This window comes from Acartia tonsa, chromosome 4 (genome assembly GCF_053477335.1).
Source record: "Acartia tonsa isolate MP-2025a chromosome 4, ASM5347733v1, whole genome shotgun sequence".
Classification (NCBI taxonomy): Eukaryota; Metazoa; Arthropoda; class Copepoda; order Calanoida; family Acartiidae; genus Acartia; species Acartia tonsa.
Genome location: NC_137263.1, coordinates 14,165,751 through 14,191,344, shown reverse-complemented (window position 1 = coordinate 14,191,344; position 25,594 = coordinate 14,165,751). Strand labels below are relative to the sequence as shown.

Genomic DNA, 25,594 nt, shown 5'->3' with positions numbered 1-25,594 from the left:
TTTGTGTTTTTATTGATATTCATTTAAAAAAACAGGTAATTGCGGTAACCCCCCCCCCCCCCCACCCCTTGACTTAAAATAAAATGAAAACAAGAGAATGGGGAAGTTTTCGTTTGTTTGTTTAAATCTAACAAGATAAACATTTGTACAGTGTAACCCAGCCCGCTAACACTTTTAACTGAAAAAAATGTTTTTTTTAGCTTTAACCCATCAAGTCTCAATATAATCTTATCTTGTCTAAAATAAACATCACAAATACTTTTTCAACATTTTTAAGCTTTTAATATTGGGGGTCCAATACTGTTTGAAGGTATGTTATAATCAGTGCAAATTTAATTATTTTGGCAAACCTAAATATGCAAACATCACGACTATTTTTCAAGAGAGAGGACATTGGGTTGTTTATAACACTAGTCTCCAAAGTTTTATACATATTTTTTGTGCTTCGCTACTTATGGATGTTGTCATCCTTGTTTTATTATGATAACAACTCTTTAGTAAAACAAATTCTGCGCTTTGCAGAAAATCAACCTTGACTTTTTACGTCATTTCAATATGCCTTTTAAAAACGATTAAACACAGCTAAAATTGACTCCCCCCCCCTCCTACTCTCTTGTATACACCCACCTTGAAATTTTACAACCCCCCCCCCCCCCCCCACCATCCCCGTCCATAAAGGAACCCATAAATGCACTTGTATGTATGTATATTTCAAATTCAATTATTATACATATGACAACGTTTATGTAAGTTTATAGAAGAAAAAACAATTACAATTAATCATAATGCAAAATAGAACATAAAGTCAGTCATAAGTAAATAATTGCGACTTGACACCTCATTTATGACCATTAGTCAAGTTAGAGGATTTACCCAAGCCGCTGTTTGTGTTATCTGATAAGGGAGTAAAAATAACCCCTTAGAGATATGATTGCAGTTATTAACACTGCATTAAATTAAATGTGACTTAACTGGTGTTTATTATGTGTTTCTATTGGAATTTGTTTGTATATATAGAAATGTAGTTATAAATGTAGTTACCTTGTAGTTATATATGTAGTTATTATGAATTTTTGTAAGTAAAACAATTGTAGAAATAATGAATGTCATGAGTTCTAAAATGTAAAAAATATGCTGATTTGTGTGTTTAGAAGAAAATTATGCTGATCGTATCATAAATAAAAAATTTTTATTGTGATATTTAGAAGGAAGCTACTCTATATTTAGATGTCTAAATTGTTTGAAGCTGTGGTTTATTAGAATGGAATGTGGTGGCCGTTTAGGATACGGTAGTTTGGTTTGGAGAAGTTTACATTGCTGACATTTTTGTTAAATCATATTGACATTCCTGAAAGTTTAGGTTAGTATATGTAGTCATAAATAGATAAATGCCCTTGCCCATCATTCATAAGCATAATCTAAAGACTTTTTTTGGTAGACCTTTATAATTGAAAATGCTAACCCCACTACTTAGCTAGCAAAATTCTGATACTAGGCCATTGTTGTCACATTGTTACAGAAATGATTAATGTAAGTATAATTTATAACTAATGTCTAGCAGATTAAGAATTGAACGTGGTGGCCGATTAGGATACATTATTTTAGGTTTACAGTTGATATTGGTGACATTTGCTGTTAAATCTACTTAATAAAAAAACACCTCTGAAGTTTAAATTATTATATTTAGTCAATATAGATTCATGCCCCATCTCATTAAGCGTAAATCTAAGGACTAATTTTTTGGAGACCTACATAAAACCTAGAAAAATGCTAACCCCTCCCTTAGCTAGCAGAATTCTGATGCTAGGCCAATTTTATTATGAATATTACAGAAGTGAGTGATGTAAGTATAATTTTACAACTAATGTCTGGCAGATTAAGTTATATTAGAAGATTTGATGGAATATTATTTTTTGAAGGCTAAGTTGACTATGAAATATTGCTTATTTTCTTGGGAATAAGTGGCCGATTTAGGTAAAATATTTTAAATTTGAAGAATTTTATTTTGATAAATGAAGGCAGAGATGACATAGTAGCGATTTTAATTTATGAGGATTATGAAATTTTGAAGTTAAAGTGTTGATATTGTCTAGGAAATGTGGTTGACATTGAATTGGGTTTGTAGATGTTATCACTTAGATCCATTTTGAGTTGTAGATTCTAGAAGATATGTTTTGGAATAAATATTTTTATAACTAAAGTTGATATTTAAATTTTTTTTGTGTGAAGTTACTCACTTAAGTCACAAGTGAGTTTACTGCAGCTTTCACATTGTGCATGCGACTGTATGATCTGAGAGCCTACACTAAACACTTGGCAAATACAAATATTGCATTACAATCAATTTAAAATCATGAAATCATCTTCATCAATTCTTTTTATCTTACAGGGACGTGCGCGAGAGGAGTGGAGAGTGGTGTAGGTGCCCTCCCCTCAAAACTACGAGGAAGTTACAGAAAATTATTCTTGTTTAATAATTACCTATATATTCATTAAAAAAATACTATCCAGTATACACTCAAATTCACATCAAATTTTTTTCCTGGCAACACACCGCATATAAACATAATTGTTCTTGTTTTCTATACAATTTTAATTTTTGAAACCAATATCTAAAAGATAATCACAAAATTTTTGAAAGAAATTAAAGCTATAAATCAATATATTATTACTTGGTTGTTGCACCAGATTTTCATACTCTCATAAAGTGTTACCCGCAGCTGGCTAAATTAACGTTACCCCCAATCCACCTCCTTTACCCCATCCTATTCCCTTCTTCTGACAAATAAAAAGGTCCCTATTAGCAAGCTAAATTGAAGACAAATTTTCCCAAATGTCAATATATCCACTATATATTATATCCACTTCCGTAATTTTTTTTTTCGGGGGGGTGGGGGGCACCCCCCGCTCATTTATAATTTTAGTTAAAAAAATTTCTAATTAGAAATTTTGTTTGGGGGGGTATTTTTCATTTTTTAGGGAGTTGGTGGTGTCCCACCCCTCAAGAAAATAGTTATAAACCTTCCCGGGACCAATGAAAAGCTACCCTGTAAAGGAGAACCCGATCGGTTCAGCGGTTAGCGAGATCCTTCGCTACAAACAAACAGACAAACAAACAAACAGACAGACAGACATCGTTCTACTTTGTATCATAGATAATCAGATCATGTCCCTTCCCACTTTCCCTTCCTTTGTTACAAAACATCCCCGGATTTATTTGCTATGTGAATATGAAACCTTTGCTACTATGCTGTCATGTGGAAGTGATAGTACAGAATCATATTGATAAAAACGGATTTAGGATATACATGATATATATTGGCAGGGGAAAATTTGTCTTTAATTTAGCTAGCATAGACCTCATTTATTGGTCAGTTTGTACATCCAGCAACAGTTAAGGGGGTGGGGTAAAAGGAGGGGAGAATCGTTTTTTCTCAGCCAGTTGCAAGCATCACTTTATCAGAGTACATGAAAATCTGGTGCATCATCCAAGTAATCATATATCGATGTTGATAGTGCATTTATTGCAACAATGTTTTAAAGAATATATTTACGGATAAAATTCTTTGTACTTCCTTGCAGGACAAAATTAGTATAGATGAGCGTAACACTTTCTATTGTATAAAATAGTGAGCTTTTTTTCTGTAGCGAAGGATCTCGCTAATCTACATGATTCTCTTTTACAGTGAAGCTTCTTATAGGTCCTAGGCTATTTTTCTATTCTTCCATATACCTCCGAATATAGAGCCCCTAGATGCTAGGGGCCTGGCCGTTAGTGTCTATAAATCTATTTAGCTTAGTTGTTAGCTTTAACTTCAGTCAGTCAATTCCATTGAGACCAATTAAAAACAGTACTTATTTTCTGGGGTTGGATATTTTTCGGCCTCTTTCAACTTGTTATTTGAGGAAATATGCAAATAAAAATATTTCTGAAAAAAAAAATAAAAATTTTCTTATTGGACCTGACATCATTTTGGCACAAATTTAACTGTATTGCATCACAATGTAAGGTGTATGTATATAGTTTTTTAAATTAGGCTGCCAAAAGTCAATATATCACCAATTTTTTTAAAAACTTTTTAGCCAGAATATGTCAGATCTTTGGCATAAACTTGAAGCAGCTTGACTGACCTTCCCTTTTATCCGGGTTGTGTCAGATAATTTTTCATGGGCGCGTGTATATGCAACAATTAATTATAAAAATATAAATAAATTTTCGCCCACATTAAGCATGCCGATGAAAAAATCCACCCAATTTTTAACTACGTAGAATCTAATAAAATACATCAATCGATATATTATTACTTGGATGTTGCGCAAGATTTTTATGTACTCTGTTAAAATGATACTCTGAGCTGGCTAAAATAACGACCCTCTTTATCCAATCTTCTCCTCTCCTAATGGATGAACGAACAAACCAATTAATGAGGTAATTTTTAGCGAATTAAATAAACGACAAACTTTCCCCTGTCAATATATCCACGTATATATTATATCCATTAAAACAACCTTCAAAGAGAAGCATAAAAAGTGCATTATAAAAAAATTCAAACGATTATATTTAGCCTTATAGTGCATTAATTGTATTTTATTGGTATAAGGTGATATTTTATTTAAGAATTGTAAATGATTTATTAGCAAAAATAGCTTCTTTTTTTTTTGGGGGGGGGGGGGCGGGAAAGAGATATGAGTATTTTGGGGGTAAACTAATAAAAAATGACTTTGCTGGGTGGTAAAATTTGAATGATATAGTCTCAGCAAATCTTTATCTTATGACATTTAACTATTAGTTGAATAAACTAGCAGCTGTATTATAGAGGACCAAATCTTTCATTTAAGAATAAATTGAAAACGTTCCCGGGATTTATCAATATAAAGTTAACTAGCGGCTACACCCCTAGAGGCCTCTAGGGAAATGTATAAATTTTATTTACAATCTATGTTAAGTTCAGCTGTTTACCAAAAAGTATTTTTTGCCGCTATTTTGGGTTAGTGATGTTTTTATACTATTTCTCTTAGGGGGGCGGTGGTTCAGCAGATAGCGAGATCCTTTAGTACAGAAAGACAAACATCATGTTACTTTTTTATAAGGATATGAAAAATAATGGCCCATACTAATAATGTGGTCGGATTATTCCTACACTGTGTTCTCATTGGACCACATAAGGTTTTAACCATCACGGCCATATATCTATTTATTGTCTATAAACACAGCACAACCCCATGGATCTTAAGGGATAAGACAATGGACAATAAATTGATGTACATTCCAAAATTACTTCTTCTGTAGTTAACAATTAGTAATAAACAAACCAATCAAAATTCAATAAAAGTCCTTAAAGTTGTTGAGCCAACGAAGTAGAAAACGTTCTTGTAAAACCTTGGAAACTAGTGTAATAAACTGCCCAATGTCCCCTCCCTCCCTCCCTGGCACAAGCCTATGTTTGAACACATCTCTGGTTTTGGTATTCAACATTTCATTAACCAAAGCTGTAATAGCCTCACATAGAGAAGGGATTACAGATAAGATTCAGCTAAAAATACATTTTGTGTGGGCTGTATGTACACAGGGGCGCTTTTGATGGTTCTAATAATGGATATAGATATACGTGGATATTATGACGAGGGAAAAATTGTCATCAATTTATGCTACTAACATGGACATTATTTATAAGTCAGTTTGTTCGTCTAGTAGAAGGGGAGGAAATGGGGGTATTCTTATTTTAGCCAGCTACGAGTTTTACTTTATAAGAGCACATGATAATCTGTTGTAACATCCAATTGATAATAAAACCATCTCTCTAACAAACATAAGGCACTCCAACAATTCAAAAAATAAAAGGAAGGTTATACGACAAGAAATTTGATATTGAGAGGCAATTTTATATTAAAAGGCACATTCATAGATCATTTTCCAAATAAGTTCTTTATATTTATTTGTGATTTAAAGGAAAATGTTTGTTTTTAAAATCTGTAATTGAGCCTATTTTCTTATCTTTATAAGTCTGCAAAATCACATACACACTGACAGACAGACACAGAACAGGGATATAGTATCAAAAGATACATTTTTTCGTAACCAAAAGTATTATTTTAAATACATATTGAGTAATTTTCTTATTGGGTTCAATCAAAATTTGTACAATTTGAGACACTGGGGGTGGTTTCTACATATCGCGGATGGACCATAAACGATATTTTTACAGAAAAAATTATTTCTTATGGTTATTTTAGGCTAGGTAAAGGTTACAAAGCCCCGTAGGGTTAGATTCCCCAGCAAAATACAGAAATATGTTTCCAATGAAAAGTTAAATTTAGTTTGAAGGGATGTAATAACAATAAGATTTAAGTGAAAACTCGAATTTTTGATCATTTTTTATTGACTGATCTTTAGGTGAAAATAGGCGTGTATATTAACCCCTACATCCCTGTGACATAGACTTTCCAAAAGCAGACCACAAAAAGATTACTAAGCAAGCACGAAATATATTATTTTTAGGCTTTGCCTTTTCAATTCTATACATATATTCAATCACGGAGGGAAAGGATAATGACACCAAAATTAATCTGCAACCCTTTTCTTACCCCTTAGATTTAGAGGATTTTACAAAAAAGGATTGTGAAAATATCTAATTAACATCTATTGTCTTATCCCTGACAGAAATAGAATTACAAAAGATGTCTTTGCTTTATATTCTATCTTTCAAGTGTGTCTATCTATTTAGTTTCTGTTATTATTTAGATTATTCGGTAATACCTTTACAAGTGGCCGAATGTGCATTGATATCCCCCCTTCTGTTATTTATAAAATAAATTTAAATTCAGAAGGGGGGGGGGAGGGGAGGCCCACCTCTTTGGGTGGCCCTAACCCTTAGGGCCTAACAACTAACTAAAGAAGTAAACTAAAAACTACCCCCCCCTTTTTAAAAAAAATACCAGTTCTCGCTAGTCGCTTTGTGAGAAAGCAATAAAATACCTTCTTTACATAATGGAGAACTTAATTGATAGCATAATCACGTCAACTTACATTTGGATTAAACAGATAAATACAGAACCATTGTCTGCTTATTTGGGATCTTCAAAATTTATGGAGCAGATCCATTCAAAATTCAGGGATCTTAAGGGATATGACAATGGACGATAAATTGATATATATCCCCAATGATGATATACCAAAGAACCCATTATGTAGATTAAAATTATTGGTTGAAAAGATTTAACACTGATTGTTTGAAACCAACAAATCAAAATTAAATCACCCAAAGTTTTTTAGTCAACCAATGAGATAATGTGGCTGACTGTTCAACATGGAAAAGGCTCCCTTCAAAGCAGGGTTTTTAGATAATAATATGCCGTCCGTCAGTTACTCGGGTTATGAAGCTTTAAAATTTCATTTACCGCATTGATGTCTAAAAATCCATCTATATGTGTCGATATCAGTGAAAAAGAGGGGACAATGGGCTGTTTATTATGTTTATAAATCCCAAAGGTTTATGATAGCGCTCTCTTATTCGTTGGCTTGAATTCTGATTGTTTGGATCATTAAGTTAAGTGTCCAAACGTTTCAATCATTAATCGAAATATACAGAAGGGGTAATTTGATGTATCAATTTGGGGATGTACATCAATTTATCGGTCATTGTCTTATCCCTTTATATCCCTGTGTCGACATACTAACTAAATAATGACAGGGATATATTTACCTGACTTCTGAAGATTTTCTGTTAGCTGTGAATGTAGAGAAGTCTGTGTACCCCCAGTCAGTAGGTCCTCCTCCCCGACCTCCTCCAGACATCATATTTGGGGATGTTGACTAAAATTTAAAAAAAAATACTGTTTTACTTAGTGACCAATAATAGTTATTTATCGCATCGTACAGCATGACAGCTTTCCTTGGATATTGAAATGAAAAAAAACCCAGTTTTGTTAGCTCCAAAGGACTGAAGACTTGAGATAACAAAAATAGTATTAATTTTATGATTTTATTTTAATATTTGTGGAAAAATATTTATAATACGGTGCTATACATGATTTTATCATTATTCTAGCCAGCTACGATTTCCACTTTATAAGAGCACATGAAAATCTGGTGTAAGATCCAAGTAATAATAAATCCATTTCTACCTATATTGATATAATCACAGCACACAAGATTGACAGAGAGATTTATATTGAATCTGTTTGTTTAAAGAAAACATTTGTATCGAGAACAAGGATGACAACATTAATAGCGAAGCACAAATAGCGAAGCACAAAAAATCATGGATGGTAATACGAACAAGAAGATTTGAAGTATATTTGTTTAAAATCAAGAATCACAAAACCTTTCTCGTGTATTTTTATATTTTTTGATATTTATTTTTTGGAGCATGACTAACAGACCGCATGGACAAAGTAAATTATATACTGGATGCTCATTGGTATAAAGAATCTTCACAAATAAAATCAGCTGTCTTTCTTGAAAAACAGCTGAGAAAATCACATTTCCCTTTATTGTTACGGGCTTACGGAAAGACAAGGTGGATTATTGAGTAGCTTCGCTACGAAAAATAGACTAAGGCGTGGTAAAGTTCAACATTTATTATTTTAGGAGTTTTCAATAGCGAAGCTTTTCTATATTTAAGGTCTATACGTCACCAAATTGGCTGATAATCCGATCTTTTGCAATTTTAGATATGATAGAATTATCTGATTATTATAAAACTTAGACTATTGTGACTTTCTACAATCAATGCAGCAAAACTACTCTTAGGTGTGACTTAATATGTTTATACGTTCTTCTACAATAACTGACTTATTTTTTCCATTTAAGTTAGATATTTATTTTCATAATTATTAGTTGTTTTTTTAGCGAAGCTGATCAACAACTGTTTCAGGAAGTATGAGAAGTAATTTTTTGAGCTTCGCTTTTATGCATGTTAGTTCATCCGTGTTCAGTTACAGCTGCTTTTATAAAATCATTCTAAAACTCCCACACGTTCATTCTGGCCCAAACTCTTTCTCAAATTTTATGGGGGATAAATTCAATTAAGTTTTATAATTAAAAGATATAAGACGAGACAATGGGGCTAAGTTTAATTTAAAAGTTAATTAAGAATTCTTATTAGGGATAAATTACTTGAATTAGGGTATTTAGAATACTTTTGGTTGAATCATAATAGTTAGGCATACCTAAAAAGTAGATACAAATGCTTGTGTTTAATTAGAAAACACTGCGTTACGGACTGACTCACGGACGGACAGACAAAGTGATTAATAGAGTAACTTCGCTACAATAAAAGTAAAAATAAACTTCCTGAAGGATGGGTTGTAAATAAGGTAAAGGAATGATTCTATCAATAAGATAGGATTCTGGAATTACGTGTAAATCTACCTAAGACTTTTTGTTAAAATAATTACTTAAATTACTTGGCTATAATATAACAACAAGTAAAAATTTTAATTTGTGATGCTATAATGGATTTATTATTACTTGGATCTCACACCAGATCATGTGCTTTAATAGAATGAAACTCGTAGCTGGCTAATATAAAAATGCCCTGCCCCTCCCCTTCTACTGGATAAACGAACTGACCAATATATTATGTCAATGTTAGCAACATAAATTGACGACAATTGTTCACCTATCATAATATCAAAATATATTTTACATTCAATGTAACAATACATGAAAAGATAGAATAATTTAAACTTATGATTTAGTGCGTGCCATCCATTGGATTTAGGATATACATGGATATATTGACAGGAGAATTAGTCATTAATTATGTTGCTAACATCGACCTCATTCATTGGTAAGTTCATTCAATCAGTAGGAGGGAAGGGGGTGGATGGAGTATCGTTATTTTAGCCAGCTGCGAGTATCACTTAAATAAAGTACATGAAAATCTGGTGCAACATCCATGTAATAATATATCTATTGCTATGCCCCAAATATGCTTATCTATACCACCACACAGTAGTACCATATACTACCACATTATACATATATTTAAATTAAACCATTCTATGCATAAATACAAAAATATATAAGATGCTTTAATTAAGTCCCTTGTAAGTAAATGGATATGAATATGAATTAGTTTTGCATTTATTTGTTCAAATTTTGGTATAAAACTCAGTTGGGGGCGTAGAACCAAGTCTTACAAATTCGTATTAAAGAAAATTTAGAATTGCACCCATTGAAAGCTCTCAATTTAGGGACATAGGTTTTTTAGTCTGTTTTGTTCGTAATTCAAACTTTACTTAATTTAATTTACTTTAAATTTTCATCTAAGAAACATATAGTGAAATCAATGGGCTGTTCATTACACTAGTCTCCAAAGTTTTACAATTACGTTTTCTTATTCGCTGGCTTAATTACTTAGGGGACTTTTACGGAATTTTGATTGGTTGGTTTATTAAGTTGAATGTTCAAACGTTTTAACCACTTATTTTAATCTACAGAAAGAGTGATTTTGTGTGTCATCATTAAAGATGCACCTCAATTTGTCACCCATTGTTAGCCCTTTGGATCCATTAGAGACACACCATCTTGGATAATGTAAAAGGTAAATAAACAACACCATAGGAAAGAATAATTATCAAATTATTGTATGTTTTAGAGTTTGGCAGGGGCTGTGATTCGATCAGACAATAAATTCAATTTCAAATTGCTGAAAATGAAAAAATTTGTTTAAGTAGAGTTGGTGTAGAACTTGTTTTTTATGTAACTGAAAGGAAGTGGGTAAGAAGGGAAGAAATAAGTGAAGAGGGTTGTGGGGGAATTTTCACTTGGAATTGTTAGTCCGAATAGCATTCCCCAGTCCCTGGGAGTTTAGAAAGGAAAAGTTTTTTTACATTTCCACACGTCTGTACGACCACACATCAATGCATATCGGAGAACTTTAATGTAATCATTCTTTTATTTCATAGCAATTATAATAATTAGACATAACATGTTATAGACTTCTTTGCCGTTCTTGCCACCTAAGAATGTAAAACATTTATTCTGTCTGTTCTACAAGTCTTCACTGATTTACCCCTCATATTAATTATAAATGTTTTTAGTCAATATTACAAACACACATCATGTTACTTTCCCCTCCAATTCCCTTCCTTACAATTCCACATTATAATCCCCATCATATATAATGCGTAAGTTCTTATTTTAAATAATTAAGCTTCATGTTATCTAATATATTTTTTTATCATTTTTTTCTTATCTGCAAAGGCTACTTAATATTACCTCGAGAGAGATTAATTAGTCCTTTGACACGAATTTTGAATGTGAATACTATTATCTTTATTATTAAACTATAAGTAATCATGATCAATTTTATTGTTTGTTTGTGATTATACCATGTAATGTATATATATTTTTTTGTATGTGTCATAAAATAAATATTTCATTTCATTTCATTTCATATTAATAATGTTCTTTGGAAATAGAATCGCGTTTCATGCCCCCAACCGGTATATTTGCTATATTTGGTAACGCCTACTACAAAATTTAAGGCCTTGTTCAAATTTTATTGACCAATGCAGATTAAAGAATCATAAACTTCAATGTAAAATTTGAATAAGCTGTTTAAAATTCAAATTTATCCATTACTAAATTATTTATGAGTGTATCTAAAATCTTTTAAATTCTTATGTAATATTTTAGCTCCTCCCCCAATTTCAATTTTATTTTTCAAAGAAAAGGTAAAAAAAAATTGTGGGTAACAATTATTTTTCCTAGGTGCATTTTTTCTTGGGAGGATTGTGGTACCATCCCTTAAAATGGTAAAACACCTTACCACGACCTATGCAAACCTGTATAGTTAAAGGAGAACCATATCAATTAGCGAGATCCTTCATTACTGACAAAAAAACCTTACTACTTCTTTAATAGGGTTTGTATGATCTGATAGAATCATGAATCACGTTAGACCTCTCTATGATTACTTACGCGGAGTAGAGTGACCCTAACTTTAACCCTCCGCCATCTAGCGGACAAATTATTATTTAAAATGTACCTGTCTGCGTCTGCTGGGTGAAGATGAAGTAGTGCGACCTCGTCGCGGTGATTCTGAATCCTTACGCTTAGGCTTTCTGGTCATAGTGGAGGATGGCCTCCTAAGAATTATAAGATACAAATTAGAAATCTAGATTATGTAATATCCGACGAGCAAATTATTTTTTTTTCGTTTACTCCAAACTCCTCGAACAGGGAATTTCAACCCGATGTTCTATTTAATCCACGTACTTTTTTTTTCAAATTTAATGACTTGTTAGGTTTATTTTATTAATTGTTATTGGAATAGAGTTTTTTGGTATTCTATTAAATAAAGGATAAATGCTGCTTTCAGTACAAAGTTAATAAATATGACCAATTCATTTATAACGAAGGTTTAGACTTTTCAATATTGACGTTAATATGTGTGGTTGAAACAAAAATACCTTGGTTGTCTGACTGGCGGAGGAGAAGCAGAATCTCTGCTCAAACCTCTCAGAGAATCCTTCCAGCTCTGGGGCTTTGTGGAGTACCCAGAGTCCCGCGCCAAGCTGCTCTGCCACTTGTTAGGTCTCTCTTCGCTTGACCGTGACATCGATTCGCGTCGGGCCACAGACTGCTGCTGCCGTGGCGGCGGGGCTGAGCTGCGGCGGGAAATTGAATTTTGGCGGGAAAGTCCGTTGCTGGGCTGTTGTGGCGCCTGTTGGCGGGGCACTGATTCGCGCCGCAGTGGTCCGGAATCTTTTCTGGATGGCGGTGTTCGTCCCCGGGTAGCTTGGCCTCGCTCGTTCACGTCAAGTTTGTGAGAGTGCATAGAACATTCACTGAAATAGTAATAATATCAGCACACAAAAAATTGTAGGGCCAAAGAAAAAAAAATTTTTCCCTAAATCTTATATGTATAAAAATTCAAGATTCCACAAGAACAGTGTACTAAAACAATATCGAGTTCTAATTTGATAATGAATAAATGTAGAAAATATGGTGGGTTGCATTTTACTCTATTTCTTTTATTTCTAATTTTCAGTTTATTTAATTATGGTCGTCTAGGGGCGATTTCTCGTGAAAGGTTAGTTGTATCCTCACTCCAAATTAGTTATAAACCTTTCCTGGACCTATGAGAAATTACAAAGTAAAGGCTAACCATATCGGTTCAGTGGTTAATACTTTAACCACTTAACCAAATTTCATGTTTTGTCACTTAATCTGTTCATATACTTTTACAAGTGTTTTGTCACTTAATGTGTACATATACTTTTTGTTTTGATAGCATATGTTCTTGTTAATAAATAGATTACTAAACAAAGCGGAAGTTAAAACCTACAGATGAGCTTTTCAAAATACCATGGTACAATCCTATTATATAAAGTAGAAAGCGTTTTTTGTCTGTACCGAAGGATCTCGCTAACCGCTGAACCGATCGGGTTCTCCATTACAATAAAGCTTCTTATAGGTCCTGGGAAGGTTTTCAACTATTTTGGTGTGGGTGTCTTCATCCCCCTATACCCCCAAAAATATTTTTTTACTCTTTTAAAACTCAAATTTAAAATAAGATGAGGTTGACTTTTCCCCCCTACCTTAATTGCCCCTAGAGGCTTCTAAGTGCGTATCTGCTAGTTTATTTATAAGGAAAACATTGATGAGATTGAGTATATTTTAGTGTGGGTGGCGCGACACCAAGCTTTCCGCGTGGGACTATAATCCACCAGCATTAAAGAATTAGTCCAATCCTTAAAATTCATAGTAACTGGACATAGTGTCTCAAAATTCAGCCATGGGGCGTCAAAAAAACACCTAAAAAGAGATGGATAATCACTCATTTTTATGTGATTTTTGAGCTTTGTCCAGTTACTACTTCTTTATTTGGGAATATCAATGTAAACTTTAAATTAATTTAACCAATAGAATTAATATTGAACAAGCATCAGGGCAATCAATAATTATAAACAAACTTATTTACAGCTTGATTTTTTTTCTTCAGTATTATTACACTAATTTAACCTTTTTGAATTTGCTTGCGTTAAGCTCACTTTTTCAGATTGAACGAAATACCAGTACAAATGAACAAACTAGCTTACAAAAATTTAATAACGTCATTGATATATTTTTTTTGTAAACAAAGTGATGATTTTGTCAATTTTAAAGTATCGAACTTCAGACCATGATATTTACTTGAGACAGATAAAGTAACTGTTAACATATTTGGGTTACATACTTAAACTAGCTAGGTAGTGTAATGCATATATAGAATACGTAGATATATTGATAGTGGAAAATTTGTCGTCAATTTATGCTGCTACCATGGAGCTCATTTATTGGTCAGTTCGTTCATCCAGTTGGATGGGAGGGGATGGGGTAAATGGGGTGGAAGGGGGTATCATTATTTTGTCCAGCTGCGAACATCCCTTTATATAAGATTACATGAAAATCTGGTGCAACATCCAAGTGATAATATATCTATTGATAGTATAGACGTAGGCTTTAAAATCCATGCATGTAATCTATCAATTCAAACATAAATCCTTCTATGTTACACCTACAGCAGATTTAATGTAATGATTCTAAATAATGGAAACTTAACATTGTTGTTTATTATACGTGGCTTGGTGCGCAATCCTGTTATATAAAGATTTGTTGTCTGTAGCTCAAAATTTCTTTAACTACTGAAATGAGTGAGTTTCATATAGGTTCCGTGAAGGTTTTGGGTTATATGTTAAGGATGGTTTTAGGCTATTTTTCTTCACTTCCTACCCCTGCGAATACATAGCCCCCAAATGCTATGGGCCCATCCGTTAGTTTCATATATTATAGTATATAAAAGGTGTTCAATTGTAATTAAAAGAAGTTAAGTTATGAAACCTTGTCAAAAATAAGTAAAAATCTTTGTTAATTATAATTGAGGGAAAGATTATAATTTCTCTTTTGTCTCGTCACTTTGATAAGTATTTTTCAGAATAGACCAATTAGCGTAATGCTTTCCCGAATTCGCGGCCATTTAGCGATTTATTACATCTAAATGATAGCTGCCGAAGTTCATACCCAAAGAAATTGTACCATCGTGTATTTTATTTTTCCCCATAAAAGCTTCGAAACTGTTGAAAATAATCGTTCCTGTATGGCTTCGTAACCGATAAATATCCGATGGATTAGAACCGGTTCTCTGACATACTGAAAAATCATATACAGCATCGCATTACAGACAATATTCCGCGAATATTAAAATATAAATCACAAAATTAAGTTTTGTAAGCCCAGGCCTTCGGCCCCCTATATGGCAAAAAAACAGGCTTTAATGTTACAATTTTTCATTTAAATATCCGCGAAAAGCTGTCTATTATAACTATTCTGATATTCATCTTGCAAATGCAAAATTATTCCTCATAGTTTGCACATCAAATTCCAGTTGTTTTGACATTTATGGATCATAATCTAAACACTTTTTTCTCCTTAATTTTTAAAAATGCAATTATGCATCTTCCTATCCTATTACATTAAGAAAAGAGAAAAAAAGTATGCAAAATTGTTTTATGTATTACCTAATGTAGATGTACAAGCGGTTGCGCCACTAGCATTTAGCGTTCGGTATTTGAAATTTTAGCGAAAGACAGTAAAATAGCATAAAACAGTCCTTTGACTTAATTACAAAACTCAATTAGCCATCCCAGAACTTATAAGAAACTTCCCCTAAATGGAGAACTCAATCGGTTCAATAGGTATCGAAATCCTATGCTACAAACAAAAAACCCTTGCTACTTTATATAGGACTAGCAGCTGTGCTATATAGGGGCTTTGTTATGGAATCAAGTAGATAAATAGCCTAAAACCATCCCGGGTCCCAAAACGAAGAGCAATATCGGTTAAATAGTTAAGCTATATATAAAAAGATAAATTTATCCCAACTTATCATAGGTATGCCCCAAATAAACCAATTTAAGTACACTTTTTTGATAAATATTAAATGAAGGTAAACAAGAATGACAAAGATTGTAAGTAGCGAAGCATAAAAATAGTTACTATTGGATAAACGGACAAAGTAAGTTACAGAGAGAGGAAGAAAAGAGAAAGAAGGATGAAGAATAGAAGATAGAAAAATGATGAAACTAAGTTGTAAACTGGGTATACCTTTGAATGAGTTATCTTAATTAGTAGTCGAGAAAATCCATTTAACAATAGTAAATTGGGTATCTTAATTAAAGAATTCTCAAATTAAATTACCCCTGAAGGGAGAGGACATTGGACTATAAATTACCCAAGGGTGTATGACTGCGTTATATTATTGGTTGGCTGAAAACTTTGCGTAGTTTTATGAATTTTAAATATTTGGTTTAAAAATAGAAGAGTTCTAACTTTTCAACCATTATCATTTGAGATGTATGTAAATTTTTTTCATAATATTTTAAGGTTTAGGCTGGTGTAAAAATTGTACATATGATATTGTAAAGAAATGTATGTTGGTGTATAACACTAAGGTGCACCACACACATCTGTCTACGTTTTTTTTTTGTAGCGCAGCTTCTCTACAAACAGTAGTGTTAATATTAATATCAGCAGGTTCTCAGCAATACTAAAAAATCGTGTATAATATGGTTTTAATCTTATAATTTTTCTTTTTATATTCTTGGAAAGCTGTCGCTGGAAATCGCGATAAATAACAATTTTTGTATGTTTTCCTAAAGTTTTAAATTTAAATACTAAACTGCTATTTTTATATTGTCATCCAAAGCACAGGGCGTGTAGTGCAGTGTCAACGCCCACCTAAATATTGAAAATAGGTACGACTGCCTTAACCCTTTCACCCCTTCCCCAATGTCAAAACTCTGTGCACGCCACTGTGGTGTCATTTACTAATATGTTGATATTTTATCTAATCTTTCTACTTCCAATGGATGTTGTGATGCTTGATACATGAATCGGTATATTATTACATGGATGTTGCTCCAGATTTCCATGTACTCTTATTATATAAGTAATACTTGCAGCTGGCTAAAATAACGATACCTCCAATCCACCTCCTTTACCCAATAGCCTCCCCCCTCCTGTATGAACGAAATGGCCAATAAATGAGGTCCATATTAGCAAGCTAAATTGACGACAAATTTTCCCTGTCAATATATCCACGTAATTCATATATCCATTGTTACATGATACTGCATAACCACAAAGTTTTTTACCCCTCCCCCACATTTAAAACCCACCTTGTCTAAAAGTGACAAAATTATGCTCTTGTAATTTTAACAAAAAAGTGCTTTGCAAATATTGCTAAACAAGCTAAACATAACTATAATTTTTGCATTAAATTTGACAGTTCATTTTTTTAAAGCTGTCATTTAATTTTAAAGCTTACAATATCATTAAAATTTAAGAAATGTTCCCATTATTTTGATTTTAACGAGGCATACATTAACTAAAAGCATTTATTATGAAAACACACTGAATGTCATCTTTACATTATAGACAATTTGGGTTTTAGATTTTTAAAAATCCGTCAATAAATCAGTAAAAGTCATTATTCTATCTGAACCACGGATGCAAGGTTGAAAAAAAAGCAAATTGTATGCTAGCATCGCTTTTAATATATCAGACAAATTTTTACTTTTGAAATCCAGATGTTTTGAGGCAAAAGTAAATTGATCTTGCATGTTTGTTTTTCAACTCACATGCAAATTTCTTACTTTTAAGGAAACAATTGGATTGGGGATGGGTAGCCAGGGGGAGCGGGGGGGGGGGCAATTATATGTGGGTACGACCAAGAGAAATGTGATTAGAAAAGTATCTTTCACACACCCGTAGAGAAAAAAACAACATTTTTACATTTCTTGTAAAACACAAATTGTTCTGTATGTTTGTTAAAAATATATTAGGCCTATATATCATTTGGTACAGAAGAAATGTCTTAAAAATATTATATCATATGTTTTAAAAGAATATAACTTCTATAATGCTTTTTTGGGATATCCTTTCATTTTAGGGGTGCAATGGGGTGTCCTACCCACAAGAAAATATCTTAAAACCACAGCAGGACCAGGAACTATAACTCCTGATGAGTTGGGCCCAGGCGGTTGAGTAGTTACCGAGATCTTATGCTTTAGACAGACAGATGGACAGACATCTTTCTACTTTGTATTATAGATGATTTTTAAAGGAGGCCCTAATACTTGTTAATGCCTAGTAGATAGGTTGCACCTGTGTTCTTAGATATTATTATTTATAGACAAGATGAAAACAGGAGTGTTAACATCCATCGACGCAAAATATGCATTTTGTTAAAACCCACGGCATTAGCGTAAATGGTAGTGTGGACCAAACTTCGTCATAACATATATGTTAAAAAGTTTACTGTACATACTGCTGCTATGTCCGGCACGTGTCACTGATAGTTACACAGGGGGGTAATGTCACTCGTGGCCCGTAAACAAGCACAACTCATTATCTTGCATATTCAGTACTTATATACAGAAATTATTAATGCTGTTATTTTTAATAACAAATGAAGCAGCTTACTTAATTAATAATTGGAGGCATTATTATTTTTTTTTCTTATGCAATATTCTTTCAAGAAATGTATTGCCATTCGCTCTTTTCTGTTTATATGTAGGAAACGTAGCTCGTCTAAAAACAGACTGACATACACACATATGATACTTATAGAGTAGATTAATTAATAAACATATATTTATTACATTGCAAAACATTCTCATAAATTTATTAAAATTTGCACTACTCGCAATGTTGAAAAAAAATCATGCATCTCGCAAATAAGATAATTTGCAATGAAAGATTCTGTTTTTACAAACTATACTAGTTTCTAATTGTAAAAGATGCATTTTTTCTACTTTTATAAATCTATGTCTGTCTTTATGTCTGTAACGGGTTATCTCCAGTATAGTAAACGGTACGCCCCTAGGGTATCTGAATTTGAAGTAACAGAGATTGGCTAAAAAATAGCTTAAACCCATCTCAAGACTTAAATCTATAAATAAAGTAGACTAAAACCATCACAGGAACTATGTAAAGCTGACCTAATATAAAGAACAATATCGGTATAGAAGTTATTAAGATCTTAAGCAACAGACAACAATACTTTACTATTTTATATAATTGGTTAACCCTATAGAATTCGTTCTATAGCTATTAAACTGTGTCTAAGGATTCCTGTAACAATACTAAATTTTCTGATAAGTGTAAGAAACCTTTAATCATTGGAAGGTCAGTACGTTCATTTAAACAAGGATGACAACATCCATAAAAGCGAAGCACTGAAACGGTAGGACAAACGGACATGAACACTTGTATGGTATCTGAACTGAATAATCAGAATTTAAAAGTATTAGAGTCGAAGCAAAATTGTAAGTAAATTTGTTGAAAAAACTGCTTGAAGCAGGATAATGTTTATGGACATACTTACATTTTTAGACTTGATTATAGAGTTGCTTCGCTTATAATATTGTTCGTTGTTGTCCCAGGAATCAATATACCAAAAATCAGATCAAACGGATAATTAGAACACTTGAAAATTTGTTGTTAAAAAAGTAGAAAAATCAACATTTTTAAAATGGACGTACGGACATTCTGGTAATGATTATAGAGTTGCTACGCTTTCTAAATCGTGCCCAACTACTACAGGAATCATTTTGCAAAGTTTGAAATCGATAGGACAATTCTAACATGCCTAAATTAACGAATAAAAGCTATCTATCTCGGACGGACGTACGGACGGACGGACGGACGGACGGACGGACGTACGGACGGACGTACGGACGGACCGACCCTAATTATAGAAAAGCTTCGCTTTTAAAAATGTTATTGGAGTTTTAAATATTGATATTTAGGACAATTTTATAATCAAAGAATGTTATACTTTTTTTAAAAATACAACCTTTGAATAATAAAAACGCTACTACTTTATAATAATATCTCCAGCCAAATTTGTTAAGCTTCTCTTTCGTGGATATTATCATCTTTGTAAAATTAGGTTATTTGGTTGTTATTTCATTTAGCTTGCTTCATTTTTAACCTTTGAAAAGTACGCTTCTTGAATTTTAATATTTTCACAAATTTGAAATTATGCCTAAAATGGAGGGAGACATTTCATCCAAAGAAAAAGTATTTTGCCTTGAACCTTTCTACATTTAGGTTTAACAACCAAAACCAAGTTTACACATATTATTCAACTTTTCCAAAAGTTCAAATTAGATTACATTGCAAAAGTAAAGGGTAAAAAAAAACCTTTTTGTTTTCAGGCTTTTTTCCTAGCCCTCCCCTAAACATGGCGCCAGAGGCGAAGGGTAAAGCAATTATTAACCCTATATTATAATCATTTTGCTAGAAGTTAAACATAACATTTTTTTTGGATGAAATATTACTCTCAATATTCAAAATTCAAAAAGCTTGAATTTGCAAATCCAAATATTTATTGCCAAAAAAATTATCGACAGTCAAATTTTCCATTTAATGTCGGAATGTTGTTTGCGTGTTCTAATCTAAAAGAGTCCAATTCTTTAAAAAAGAATGAGATTTAAGATTCTCAAGAACCCTTTTTTTTAAATATGAGAAAGTTTAAAAAAAAATATTATAAACTTGATAAAATAAGACATTTTTGAAGGAATATTTAAAATACGAGGATATTACTAATATACAGGGGAATAACTGTCGTCAATTTAGGTTGCAAACAAGGAACTCATTTCTTTGTCTATTCGTTCATCCAGTTTCATTTAATTATAAAACATGAAATTCTGGTTTAAGATCCAAGTAATGATACATCCATTGATTTTTTGTTATTAAAAAGTAAATTTATCTGTAACTAAGGAGATTCTCCAATTTTTAAGAATTAGCCTCCCTCTGGTCTGGGTTCCTTAATTATGGCTCTCCATGATGGGATAAAATTTTCTTGGCTTTTACCAAATTATACATTTTGCAAGAAACGGAATATGCGCCGCTGTGTCCATTAACACCCGCGGGTGTCCATTAACACCCGCGGAAATGTAAAACTACAATAAATTGAGTATTGGAAACCACTGAACCAAATGGTCTACTATTTTCAGAAGGAATCTTGGTATGGTTCAAGAGAAAACAAAGACTTTCAGTTAGGGGGTACGGAAACACCCCTAAGAGGTATAGACCCTTGAGATCACTTTGATTTAAACTCTTCGAGTTAAAAGCCTCTAGAGGCGAATCAATTTTCTTTTGAAAAATGCATGAAGCTCAAAAGCAAGAAAAAATTAAACGTTATGATCTGTGAGTAAAGAGGCAGCTGTAATAATTAAGACAACTCGATTCAACTTTTAATTCATTTTTGATTTCTTTTTATAAATGAGTCCTTTTGCGACAGTGATGGTGTACCATGTAAAAAAAACTTGGTTTTATCATAATTTTGGAGGCTTTCTAATTTTTAATGCAAATATTATGAAACGCTTTTCTTTAAATTAAGTCATTTTTGGTTCAACATTATAAACATCACTAACTTTAAAGTTAATTTAAAACCGTATAAAATAATTTTCTGATTTTGTTTTTAAACATAAAAATTATTATGGAATTAATTACTCAGTTCGTTTATATTAAGCTGTAAACAAACTTTAAAGATTTCTCACAAAAGACTTCAACATTAAACGCAAGATTGGTTTCACTTTGCGAATTAGAAACAAGATTGTTTTTAATGAAAACGTATGCCTTTTTGAAATACAAAAGATTGCTGACATTTCGTCAAACCCAATCAAACGTTTAGAAAAACGAAAATTCGAAGAATGTTTTTTGTTAATTAGTGGAAAAGGTAAAAACTATATGCCTTATTTTAAGAAAGAGAAAAAGCTTACTTGCTGACAGCATAGCTAGCATACACTTTGGGTTTCCTTTCTCTCTTCTCATAGCCTGGCAACGGCGGCCGTGGCTTTGGTTTCTCCCGCGGAGGTGCACCATACGCACCCTCCTCCGACAGAGGGTAGAGCGGACCGCTGCTCTTCCTGCGGCCCCGGGCCTCCTCATAGTCTCCCATCTCCTCCGAGGGAATGTACATGGTTGTGATTGCTCTGTGTCTGCTCAAATATCTGCTCTATAACACCAATCAATCAATCAAGTTCACTAAAGAAGACTATAAAATTTTCAAATTTACAGCAATCTAAGGCTATCAACAATCAAACGGTGAAAATGCTCAAAGTAAAGAGATACTATAGGAAATAGACTGAAAATAACACGAAGTTAATAAGAAGAATGCATAACATAATCACTTTTTTTTAGGCAGAATAGTCTCTAAATGTAAAAAAGCTTTCCATGTATTTAGTATCAACACATCAAAATTCAACAAAAGTCCCCAAAGTTGTGAAGCCAACGAATAAGAAAATTGTATAAAAAACTTTGGGGACTAGTGTAATAAACAGCTCATTGTCCCCTTCCTGCCTGATTTAGTAACCTTTACATTAATATTAACTTATACATGAAAACAAAACTAGTGGTAAAAACCATGAATTTGAATTAAATTATTACTGCTTGGAAATAAAACAAACACTTTATGAAATGCAGGGCTCGGCAGCAGAGCGTCAGCCGCCTGTAAGCCTCAGTGAAATCGTTTTATTAGAACTTAAAAATTCAACTGGATGTCTAAACCTGTTTTATTTGCGCACAAACGGCGCTAAATTTGAGGCTTATGCGCAGCTGTGGCGAGAAGCTGCCGAGCCCTCTAACTCATAACTGCTCGTAAATAAAAGAAACACTTGATGAAATGACTTGATTAATTGAATCCTACTTCTTCTTACGTCAACGAACTCCCGGTTCTCCTGAAAATAAAATTAACAAAATTAGTTATTTATCTAACAAAACTGGTATTAATATTATGATTTCTATTTTGATAGTCGTAAAACTGGCTATAGTACGATACGATGCATGATTTTTCAGTAAGATTTGGAACCGATTCTAATCCAGGGTTAATTCATCTTTAATTTATGTGGAGAAATATTAAGAAATTGAGAGCGAAAATTTTCTTTAAAATGCAATATTCTTCGTCCCTGTCTGTGAATATATTCAAAATGGACTTACTAACATTCTGGAATGCTTATATAGTTGCTACTCTTTCATAATTGTATCTAAATGTTACAGAAATCATGATGCCCAATTTTGAAAATGATAGGTAAATTTTAACATGCCTAAATTAAAGATAAGATATATCCAATACGAACGGACAGACCTAGCTTAATGTACAAAAACTTTGCTTTTAAAACGTTTTTTAACGTTTTTTTTGCTAAAAGGTTCCTCAAAACTAAAAGCCCTAATGTCAGTTCAGGGTCGTGCATATAAATACCCGCCTATCATATGATATTGCTAATTTTCTGGAGTTTTAAGATGTGGACGATAAATTAGTGTCCCATCTCCTTATATAATAAACAAAATGTTTCCCTTTTGGTATACAAGTTTGGTTATTTTTATTATGTACAACCAAATCATTTAATGATATGTACAGTTATACATGTTATATTAGCTTTTCTTTTTCCTTTTATTCTTTAACTATATTCCATTGATCTACATGTGCACTCTTACTTTTTTCTGTTTATCAGTAGGAAGCAATTGTCCTTGATTTTTGAGGGTTATTTGTTTAAGGGGCGATTTCTGGTGGGGGGGGGGGGGGACTGGTTACACACCTTCAAAATAGTTATAAACCTTCCAAAGATCTTTTAGAAGCTACACGGTATAGCAGAACCATATCAGTTCAGTAGTTTTCGAAATCCTTCGGTACAGACAGACAAACAGAAATCCTGATACTTTATCATAAGGATTTAATAAATAATGTTTTAGATCAAAAGAATATTTAAGTTTTGAAAGAATATCTTTTGCACTCGTGCGTAGGTTTTTACACCATTTCTAGAGCATATTTTAACAAGGGAATCTAATATCAAGGATGAATTATTTCAAAAAAAAGCAAATTTGCTTGGAATAAACTTGAGGCTAATAGATTAGCCTTGCTCTCCAAAATTATTTAAAAAATGATTATATTTTTCAAAGTCAAACTTTTTCCAGTATGGCACCGAAACCGATTAATAAACGCTGGATTAGCCATGCTGAAAAATTATGTATAACATTATATGACAGACAATATTACACGAATATTAATATGAAAAGAGTCATAAACTTAATACCAGTTTTGTTAGCCTCGGCCGTCGGTCCCTTTGAGCTAACAAACTGTTTTTAATCTCATAATTTTTAATTTTAATATCTGTGGAAAGCTGTATATAATACGACGCAATAAATAACAATTATTTTATTGAAATTGTAGTATTTTTGTGTGATAAATAATATCATTCATGAATAGTGATGAAATCATTTCTCTACCCTCATCAACCCCCCCCCCCCATCCTCCTTCTTACAACATTTTTCGTTTGGTATAATTCATCATTTTAAAGTGGAACACTTTACATCCCCGCCTCATAATTGGATTATTTGGTTATCAAAAAACATCTTTAACAATCAATTTAAAACGTGTTTAAAATTAAAGTTTGGGAAGATTTGGATGTGCATGGGTTTAAATAATATTTTTAAAAATGGTTATCAATTAAGGACAATTTAATCCACAAGAAGCGAAGTAAATCTGAAACATTTTTATTAAAAAGAATAGTTAAGTGTTGGTCGAATAGATCACAAATGTTATCAAAAAGCACTCATAGACTAGATCAAACTTTAAGCAGGTATTGTAATTGTTTAACTGTTGTCTTACAATAGCGCAACCAGTAGCCAGTTAACTTAATTGACCATGACGGACGTACTTGCCCTAGTTATGGAGTAATATTACTAATTACAAAGTAGGAGGTGGGTTGTGCTCCATTTTCAAAAAATACAATTTTATCAACATTTTCACAAATAGTCAGGGATCTAAAGAGATAAGACATTGGCTGAAAAATTGATATACATGATACACAAAATTCCCCTATCTGTAGATTACAATAAGTGGTTGAAATGTTTTGACACTAAACTTAATTAACAAACCAATCAAATTTCAATAAAATTCCTCATGTCATTAAGGCAACGAATAAGAAAATGTTATCATAGCCCAATGTTCCATTCCTCCCTGCAAATAGTTTTATTTTTTTCTATCCGAAGAAATGCAAACACTTTACAATTTCTCAAGGAGTGGAAGAGTAAAGATGAATATGAATAAATTTTGCTACAGTATGATTCTATTTGAGATTTAATGGTATTTATATAATCCTTCCCTAAATTTAGTTTATAAGCTTATATTGTGTATATCTAAAAAAAAATCTGCTCCCAAACGCCAAAATGTCAAGCAATATGGACCAAAAAATCTGTATTTGACTGCCACTGTCGGATTCTAAACGGATTTTTATAAACTGGATTAAATCCGGTTCTCAGTCATACGAAAAAAATAATGCATAGCATCGCATTACAGACATTTTTCCATGAATATTAAAAAAAGTCATAAAACTAAAACCAGTTTTTGTAAGCTTGGGCCTTCCTGTTAAATCTGTGTAAATATTTGAATATACCAGACATGCCAAAATTATGCCCTTAAGAAATTTTCATTGATTTGATTCAGATTATTTTCTTGTTTTCCCTTCAGATTTAGATTAACAAATAACATGAAATAATTTTCTCCCTTTTCTAAATGCATTTTTGGAGAAA

General features: G+C 32.4%; 2 protein-coding genes across 5 annotated transcripts in view; both read right to left on the bottom strand.

Moving 5' to 3' along the window:
• Uch-L5 (ubiquitin carboxy-terminal hydrolase L5) overlaps positions 1-25,594 on the bottom strand; it is a 294,886-nt gene that overhangs the window by 228,968 nt on the left and 40,324 nt on the right. The window lies entirely within an intron of this gene.
• The window catches only part of LOC145316189 (uncharacterized), a 33,575-nt gene that overhangs the window by 7,230 nt on the left and 751 nt on the right, over positions 1-25,594 (bottom strand). Inside the window, exons 2-6 of one of the 2 annotated variants that reach the window (XM_080156543.1) lie at positions 22,713-22,743; positions 21,787-22,020; positions 12,424-12,801; positions 12,000-12,099; positions 7,704-7,813 (exon numbers count right to left, since the gene is read on the bottom strand). In XM_080156543.1, the coding sequence (XP_080012669.1) occupies positions 7,704-7,813; positions 12,000-12,099; positions 12,424-12,801; positions 21,787-21,986 (788 nt within the window). In that variant the 5' untranslated portion in view covers positions 21,987-22,020; positions 22,713-22,743. The remainder of the gene's footprint in view (positions 1-7,703; positions 7,814-11,999; positions 12,100-12,423; positions 12,802-21,786; positions 22,021-22,712; positions 22,744-25,594) is intronic. The other variant, XM_080156544.1, reaches the window with a different exon arrangement.